This window comes from Cottoperca gobio, chromosome 4 (genome assembly GCF_900634415.1).
Source record: "Cottoperca gobio chromosome 4, fCotGob3.1, whole genome shotgun sequence".
Classification (NCBI taxonomy): Eukaryota; Metazoa; Chordata; class Actinopteri; order Perciformes; family Bovichtidae; genus Cottoperca; species Cottoperca gobio.
In genome coordinates, this window is record NC_041358.1 from 25,157,883 (window position 1) to 25,167,882 (window position 10,000).

Genomic DNA, 10,000 nt, shown 5'->3' on the forward strand with positions numbered 1-10,000 from the left:
ATATCGCGTAAGAAATTAATCTGCAGATGCTCCCGTTCAAAATGAGACACGACAAAAAAAGGCCAAAATGTGCACACGGTAAGGCTCGTCTTTAGCCTCGCCGCCGCGACCCCTACTGGCCGGTTAAGGGGAGTGACGAGTCAGCGGTCAATGATGGTAAGAAACAGTCAGTAGTGGAGAATGTCCCCGTCTCTCAGCCTTTATGGTCCCTGCTGTTCACTGTCAGCATGATGTAATGAACCAGTGACGCTAGCGTTCAGTGTGAGGCCAAGTGAACGCATCACCGTTTCCCCTTGGACAGAAGGACAACAGCAGCAGATGATAGCAGAATGCTCTCACACACACACACTGGACACTTGAAGCCTTAAAGGGACATCTCTCTCTCTCTCTCTCTCTCTCTCTCTCTCTATCTCTCTCTCTCTCTCTCTCTCTCTCTCTCTCTCTCTCTCTCTCTCTCTCTCTCTCTCTCTCTCTCTCTCTCTCTCTCTCTCTCTCTCTCTCTCTCTCTCTCTCTCTCTCTCTACCACGCACAAACAACAAACACAAAGTGTCATTCATACAGACGAGCAGGTCTGCACGCAGAGTTATCGTTAGCGCTGAGGAGTGCTGCGGAGGGTAGACAGTGTGCTGTCGGAGCTCTGTGGTGAGCTTCAGCAGGTTTTCATTTGCCAGTTCTCTGGCTGCCGCTGCTCGGCCTTATTGAAAACATCCCGTGGAATTTCCTGACGCTGCCATGGCCCTAGACACCACTTCACACACACACACGTGCGTCTGTGTACATTTGCGACACACAGTCATATGACCTACAGAGATATTTATCGTCAAAAAGAGTATTTACTGTCATAAAATACACATGTAGCATTGTTTGTTTTGAAGTCTGAGACACTTTTGGTGCGTATGATCTGCTGCACGGGCCCATAATAACCCATTGTGCAGGCAGAGCGGGCCCCATGTGTTTTGCAGTCTCTTGTGGTGTTGTGGTGTTGAAGTGATGACTGAGGGAGAGAGTCTGCTTGGCGTGCATGTCACTTTGTCTCCGTGGCTCTTCTTCCTCGCAGAGAATATCTGCTTCTCTCAGCCCTTTTTCCTCATCGCTCCGCACTTTGTCTTTAGCTCTAATTCTAATACCTGTCTCACTCTCTGTCTGTCTGTCTGTCTGTCTCGCTGTCTTAAGCTGCTATCTTTCTGCTCTATCCTTCCCATGTGCTGCTGTCTCGTCGTTATTAAACCGACGCCACCCCTCGTCTCTTCTTCTTCGCATGGTGCAGCGACATTTTATTACGTGACCGAGAGGCCATGCGTGTGCGTCATGTGTTGTTGTCTTGACAGATAAAGAGACGGGGATATGTTGGACCAAACACACGTTTAAATCGAATTTTAATGAGGTGCAGTTTGGCCTAGAAGCTAGTGTTGTTTGTTGCAGGGTGACGTAGTCCAAATACAGGGATACATACGACCTCCCAGCAGTAATACACACTACACACTACTCACTCTCTCACACACACACACACACACACACACACACACACACACACGCTTGGTTATGGTTTTGTAAGTACCATTTATCTCCTTAATAACTCAAACTTTTCAGGAATTTATATTCATTTATGGATTCGTCTTCTTGCCTCTTAAAAGGTGACTCCTTTGCCGTGTCACTGAGTCTGCTTCCACTGAGTGCTTACAGTGCTTTGATCATAGTTTCAGTAGGTATGTTATCTTGGCTGACTTGTTTCATTGTGCACATGTATTCAAAATGAAATTATAGTTCATTAAATGTTGTGCAAAGATGCATATTCACTTTTCTATCTTTTGAATGCTTCATGCATCCAATCTGAACACTTGGATTAGGGTTATATTAGGGTTGTGTTTGCATCAAACACAAACACCTTGTGCTGTTTTTTCACAAAATATTTATGTCATTTTTGAAATATTACCCTATTTCTCTATGGCTTTGATGGATACGCAAGATTTTCTCTCCAAGTTCAACTTTAAAAACAGATCTGATCTTTCCCACAGGTTATGTAAATAAACTGAATTAGTTTCTGCCCCATATGAGCCATGTTGGCCTGAGATGTAAACACACAAAGCTGTTCACTACTGTAGCAACAGCACACGCCCCACTGTGGTGCCCATGTAAGGTCATGTTGTCTTGTAAATGCTCAGGAATGTCACTGAGTTTGCGTGAAAACGTCTTATGGTAACGCTAATGAAATCAACACAGCTCATTAGCTTGTTCAAAGATTACACACTTCATTAGCAACTGAAAGAACATCTCATGGACTCTTTAGAGCCAATAAACTTAATGCTACATTTCATAAACACGTGGACGCTTCAGTCGGGCTCGCTTTGATCTTTTGAGCATTAACATTGCCCTACATGGACCAAAGAACACAACAACACAAAGGTTCACTTCTTGGGATCTATAGCACGGCTGGTTCTCCTACTCGGCACTTAATTGCATTCACCTGGTGTCCCAGGTGTAAATCAGACCCTGATTAAATGGTAAAAATGAAAACCAGCCGGCCTCGAGTCCTGAGAAAGAACTGATGCGAAACATTTGTTTCCGCCGGCGCAGACACTCAAAAAATACACTCTCACGTCACAAGCAAGCTCCATACAGTCACACGCCTACACACTTACTTTTATCTCCGAGCTCATGCCTGCTGGGCTGCATGTCTGTGTAATGTATGCCAGCAACACACACACACACACACACCACGTCATCGACACATGCACACAAATCTGCGCTCCTTTTAAAACACACAAACAAGACGACATGCATGTAAGCATTTGTATTTTTGTAACAAAAGGAAATCTGTGATTATTTTCTACTCGCTGAGATGAAAACTCAAAGTGCTTCCTTCTTAACTGCAACTTTAACTGAAGGGCGGAGGAGAGGAAATGAACCGACGGTGCAAGAATGAGATGAGAAAGATAAAGGCCGCTATGAGACAGAGCTCTGTTAGGATACCAAGGCTTCTACCATGTGTGTGTGTGTGTGTGTGTGTGTGTGTGTGTGTGTGTGTGTGTGTGTGTGTCCTTCTCCACTATTGACCAGCTGCTCCTTATACTCCCATTGTCCCAGCAGGGAGAGAGGGTAAAGACCGCAGCTGACAGGAACAAAAACAAACCATGGAGGCAATTTTCCCTAGATTTAGTTTGGTTCACTCGGCTCGACTCCTTTCCTCCCTCCATTTCTTCCTCCTTTGTGTTCCTCCTCCACTTTCCCCTCTCTGCACCCCTCTTGTTTTCCCTCACCTCACCCACTTTCTCTCTGCCCACCATGTGAGCTTTGCAGACTGCAGCAGCAGAGCTCACACAGTCTAAATATTTAAACGTGGGGAATCACTTTAAAGCTTCCAACACTGAACCACTGAGCCCGCCCTCCAGCCTTTCTGTCATGCACCGGTGTCAGGCCCACCGCATGCCCCCCCCCCCCCTCCAACTCTCCTGATCTCCGTATCTGACCAGAACCTCAACGAGAACTCGGACGTGAACGGCCCCGTCACTCGTAACCCCTCAGTGTGGTGCAGGGAGACGGTCAGATGTCGTGCAGCATGCATAGGAAGTGAAGTCATTATGGAGATGAGGAATGAGTGTGGGGAAGAGGGGGGGGGGGGACACTCCAGATTGCCATTATTTTACCATCCTGCCTTGTTAGATTTACACATCAAGTGAAAGCTACGTTTTCAAGGCAACGGTTCAAGTATTTGTGGAGTGGCGTTTCTCGGCTCGGCTCCGTTAATCCAAAGGCTGCCGTGTGATTTATAGAGGGATCCCAGATCTGTAAAAAAAAAGTGGAAATGGAAACACACAGCAAGGCGCAAGGATGCTGGGCCTATTAAAATCTTTGTTGCATTACTCATATGTTGTTCAAGGAAAGAGCTGTGGTGCTACGCAGGATAAGTCTTCCACTTTCATCACACACACACACACACACACACAGGTAAACCAATACACACATTAGCAAATGAACAGAGGAGGAATGAAAAGAAAAACCTGAATTATAAGTTGATGGAACGATAACAAGTATAGACACGTCCACACAAGGCACGAGGAGTCACTGACCTGTTGGATTTAATGAGAACGAAACGGATCTCAACCCTTCACTAAGCTGTCCCACTTCGTTACAGTCGCTACGGCTGTCCAGCTTTTTGTTCTCTCGTGGCACACACATGCAGAGCATATCAGTGGCAGACTCACCACTCGAATTTTGCAGATTCTTTTTTTAACAATGGGTCTATTATTTTTTTTGCACATAAGTACAAAGGAGTATTTCTTATTTCTGGATTTAGTTGGCTTAAAAAAAACCAAATGTCCATAGCAGATTTGATCAGCTATAATGAGCTAGCATAAGATAATGCTAACATGAGAGCTAGTTTAAAACTCTACCTGCATCCTGTAAAAAGGGCTTTAAATATGCACATAATATAAAGAAGACTGAGGCTAAAGCTGCTCGTCCATGTGACGCAGGTTTGGCTGCAGTTGCTGGACTGTGAACTTCTCTAAAGCAAGAGCAGACGGACACCCACCTGTCACTCAAAGCAGCCAATTTAAACAGGTGAGTTATATAACAAATCCCCCCCACAATAGAGGTTTTCAGATTGACGTGGGTCGGCAGCGTTCTCCATCTCCACCATGAAAACACCAAGCGATGGAGTATTTTACTCAGCGTTCATCGCTCCAGCACCGTTCAGAGACTCGATGCAACGGAGCTTTGAAACTGTTCCGGTGGCTCATGGTGGTCCAACACCTGACATGTTAGTTTATCCTTTCATTTGTCAATCATTTGACTCCTACACACACACACACACACACACACACACACACACACACACACACACACACCCTTGTCAACTGTAGATTAGATTTTCCCTCCCTTCACTGTATTCTTTCCCTCCTCTTGTCATCTCTCTTTCATCTGTTGCTCGTACGACTGGAAGACAACGGCTTGTGTTTGTTTGGATCCTATTGTAGCAACAGCTCCCAGCATGCATTCTGGCTGGGTGGAAGATGTACGTCAATGAAGTCCTTGTCGCCCTCTGATCACGCTCTTGATCTATAACCCCTCCCCACCTGCATATCGATCCTGCTCGTGTCCTTCCTCTCTTCATCCAGCACTACACTCCCTGTTTCTTCTCCCTTTGTTTTCTTGCTGTTTGTGCTCGGGTTGAAACGTTCACGTGAGGTGGTCTGCTTTCAAGCCATGTGGGATGTTTTTGAACCACAAGCACGCATCAGCTGATCCATTGTGTACACACAGTGTAATTGCAAACACATTTGTTTGTGCAAAACTGAAAAATACCATAATTCTCTTCTTCCAGTGAGCTTTTTCTTTATTTTTGGACCAACCAGAGAGACATGCTGCAACGCCTCCCTTCGCAACAAACACTAATACCTTCAGACACACACTCTGGAAGAGGAGAGGAACGAAACCGACAGGCAGAAAGACAAACAAACAGAGGGTTGGAAAACATAGTGACAAGCAGACAAGCACAGATGCTTCATGATTAAGTCTGGGAAAGAGATGGGCCTGAGACACGAGGTGGCTACAGTAAACACACACACACACACACACACACACACACGGGGGGGGGGAGAGGTGGAGTACATCAGGTCGCTACTGTAAGTGGAGATCAGGATGGAAAGGTTATTAAACAGAGGACTCACTGGGTCATTAACTCTGCTCGCAGGAGCCACAGGAGGGGGAAACACCCTGGAAGGTCGTGTGCACGCCGCAAGAAGCTGCTCCTGCCTCAAACTGAAGAGGAAATGTTTCATTCATATCTGCTTCATTAGAGCGACGACTGCAGGAAATACCAGAGAGTCGGGCGATATGTGAAACTTGTAAGTGGTTTTAAGCCACATTATTACACAAGTAACTTCTGTGTTAAACTAAAGCACAGAGGATAAAGAGTTTTCAGTGCGCTGGTGATGCATTGTCCCACTGAACTGCTGTCAGCGGGCATGCACTTTGATTTTTGACATATTTGTTAAGTTTAGGCAACACACTCTTTGGTTAAGGTTCGGGGGGGGGGAGAGATTGTGGTTCAGATTAAACGTTAGGAAGTAAATCAACGCGTCCCGTCTCGTGCTTCAAGACACTTTAGACTTTTTCAGTATTTAGCCAAGACCGCGATCTTTCCCTTAACCTTAACCAAGAGCCTCGAGTGAGTGCCTGAACATAACCATACAAACATTAATCATGGAAAGAGAGGAAGAGCTCACAGCTGCAGAACATCTAACACAGTGTGCTGATGGTGATGCAGCACAAAGGACAAAACAAGTACTTTAGAATAATATTTTGTGTTCTCATTGTTGAGTTTAATTGACAGCAGGTCTCCCAAAGTCATGAGGTCAATGTTCTATGTCAGTCTGTTAGCAGACAACAACAGGATAATACCGTGTACATGGTGAATACGATTAGTATGGACTTTGGCATTTGGACACAGCAGAAGCTTAACCGTTCGCTGTACCTACAACAAGTAATGCACTGTCATTTGTATTGTATGTAATTGTGAACCGGGAAGTATAAAGAGCCACAAAGTCTGCGTATGGACGGGTGCGTGTGGGTATATAAGTACCTTTCACACACAGTAGCAGCATGTTTTGTAGTGTACTGCCTGCATTCAACATGCAGCAGGGAGTCAGCGGACATCTTGGCTCGTGGAGATGTTTGTTGGGGCCGTCGTCCGCTTCAGAAGCACCACACTGTTTACCGTCTGGATGCTCCGAAAACAAACACACTAGCCGAGCCTAAAGAGCGATGATCTGCCCCAGTCTCTCACACACAGGCACGAACCGCAAACACGTTACACAAACAATACAACATTTTTGAGGTGCTGAGGAAAAAAAAGAAAATTGTTTGTTGGACAGAATTGTGCAAAGTCAGGAGGAAGTGTCCAATCCCTCCATTTAAGTTCAAACATCAAGACACCAAAGTTTGAGAAGTGGCGGTTTTCACCCTGAGAAGGAGTTTGTGTGTGTGTGTGTGTGTGTGTGTGTGTGTGTGTGTGTGTGTGTGTGTGTGTGTGTGTGTGTGTGTGTGTGTGAGAGAGAGAGCATGTGTGCGTAAGTGTATGTCTGTAGCTGCTGTTTGTAGTTTATTCTCGTCTTTGTTTAGCGTCACAGACAAAAGAGTTTGTTTGTGGACTCAGTGGGTTGTTTAAGGAGTGGGTACATGTGTGCAGGATCCTGGAAATAACAAAGATCTTCTACTAAAAGCAACACTGAGCAGATTGAATGCTTAAAGAATGTCAGATTTACAGCAGGTGTGTCGTCTGCAGGCTGGGAAAACTACAATTTCATCATACAAACACACACACACACACACACACACACACACACACACACACACACACTGCTCTGACTGAGTGTGTTGTGCAAAGCAGCAGCAGCAGCAGCAGAGGAAATCAAGTCAGCACATCAAACAGGCAGCTTGACCTCACACCCGGCTGAACACACAGGAGGTGTTCTTCTTCTCTGACATTAATGAAATAGCTGCTTGACACAGATATGAGGCTGGTTGCATCTGTCAGCATGAGGTCACTTGACTTCGGCCGCTGCGTCTTGTCAGGAGAAAGGGATGAAAGAAAAGAGAGGAGAATGTACGAGAGGAGGAAGAGAAGTGCTAATTAATTAAGTATGATTATTAGTATCAGTGTCAGTATTATGGGATACTACTTACTGTATATGTTGTGTTAAATCACCCACAAGCGTGACATCACAAACTGGCTGCTTATAAATGTGGTATTTGTGAGTAAGACAAGAGGAAGAGCAGACAGCACAGCGTTGCTTTGAGCTAAGTGTTAGCATCAACATGCTAACGTGCTGAAGTTACTCAGATGTCATGTTTACCAGGTGCACATTCTTAGCATGCTAACATTTGTTAATTACACTAAACAGGAGGCCTGATGTGACTAATGTAATGCAAACACGCAGAGACAAAAGGTAACATTTAAAAATTACATTTTTTAAGTTCAAGCTGTACAAAGAATAAAAATGCCGCCTGTACATATAGAAATGTACTTTTAAATTCTTTGAAACTTGCCAATTTAAAAGATAATTAACACAAAATAACACTGACAAATTGGTATTGATTGTCATGCTTGAATTAGTCATTTAAAAAAAAAATCTATTCAGAATTTTAGAAGATAAGGAACGTTGAACGTTTCAGTTCTCACCCTGGAAAAACTTCTTATAAAAATAAAAAAACAGAAGAGAATATTTAGTCTGAGTAAGTAAGAACACACACTCACACTCACACTGATAAATACACCCACCTTCACCCAGACAACACCTCACACTCTCCCCTCCGTGTAATCCCATCTGATCTCGCCGACGCTCCTCTCACTCCGCAGCCTATCACAGCGCTGCCTTTGAACTCGGCTGCCAAGAAAGTGTAACACCGCGTGCCTCTTTCTTTTGACTCTCAGGAATGATCAGGAACATTATAATGATAAAAATTGGCAGGGGGTGGGGGGAGCTGAGTGGGAGCAGAAGGCCCTGACGGAAAGCGAGTAAGAGGCTCCAATAATGTCAACGTGTCGCTAATAAGAGGAGAAAACTGAGGTGTGTGAATTATTTATTTTGTTGCACGAGCACAAATATGAATGTGTGTGTGTGTGTGTGTGTGTGTGTGTGTGTGTGTGTGTGTGTGTGTGTGTGTGCGCGTATGTAGCAGGGGGTGATGTCAGGCTACATTACAACTTATTGCTGGGTTGAGTGACACGCAGGATTATCAGGCTGTTATCAGCGTGTTTGATGTTGGTCTGAAGGAATCATATACAAGGGGAAGGAAAGAGGGCGGAGAGCAGGCTGAGTGATGACAACATGGGGTCATCACAGAGCAACAAGTGCAATAACAGTCCCCGTTATCTCACAGATCCTCCACAATCCTGTTCTTCTGTCCACAGCAGGACAACCGCTACAACATTTATCTCTACGCCTCAGATGGATAGCATCAAAATTGCCTGCCCCGGTCTTAAGCTGTGTCATGACTCATCTGTTTTGTCCTTTCCACTCGCGTTAGGTCACTTCCTGGGGAACCACAGTGTGCTAGAGATCCTGAGGCAGGAGGGCTACGAGATCGTCCACGTGCACCCGGATCACCCGGAGCCAGTCGCAGAGTGAGTACGCAGAGTGTTTCAGATGACGGAGCATCTTAAAGTGCTGTGGTTACAAAAGGAACAAACAAACATCTGCCGTGCAGTAGAAAATGCTGATGATTGCTCGGGTTACTAATTATATATCTCTGATGACAGATATACAGTGATTGTTTGACATCACTGAATCTGACGAGGTTGTGCATGTTACCAGAACAGAGGTATTATTGTGCTTTCCGCAGTGATCAGTCACAGGTTTCACTTGAAACATTAAGATCCTGACAAGATAATGGACGGAAAAAAACAAGGAGGGGCGCGACTTTGTGCGAGCATCACACCCATAATGTTAGAGCAATATAACTTCTGGCAGGCGTGCAGACACGTGGACGTCCATCAACTCCAGTCAACATCCACGTTGTTCCCGCTGGAGTCCAGCTACTTAACCTCAGTAGATTTATTGAAGTGCAACGCAGATACGCTCCAAACTGTGCTCTGTAACAAAGAAAGCTGTGCAGGAATCCTTTGATACCTTATCAACTCCCTCACCTTCCTCCCTCGTTCCCCGGCCTGCCAGAGGTGGGTCTGCCTGTTCTCAGCCGCCACTGGTTCCACAGTCAACACACACACACACACACACACACTTACGCATGTGTGTGTGAAGGGTGAGTGGAGAGATGCACGGTGCCAAGGAAGGGTTTTACACACACAGCCAGACTTGCACGGGACGCACGCAGCATTTCACAAAAACCTCTGCGTGTGTGTGTGTGTGTGTGTGTGTGTGTGTGTGTGTGTGTGTGTGTGTGTGTGTGTGTGTGTGTGTGTGTACCCACATTCCTTGGCACAGAGCAGCTCTCCTCTCGTGAAGTTGAAGCACGGGCCCATAAAATAGTAACAAA

The 10,000-nt window shown here is 45.4% G+C and overlaps 1 protein-coding gene across 1 annotated transcript in view; it reads left to right on the forward strand.

Annotated features, from left to right (window-relative positions):
• trabd2b (TraB domain containing 2B) overlaps positions 1-10,000 on the forward strand; it is a 13,466-nt gene that overhangs the window by 1,048 nt on the left and 2,418 nt on the right. Inside the window, exon 2 of the mRNA XM_029430092.1 lies at positions 9,032-9,128. Within this exon, the coding sequence (XP_029285952.1) occupies positions 9,032-9,128 (97 nt within the window). The remainder of the gene's footprint in view (positions 1-9,031; positions 9,129-10,000) is intronic.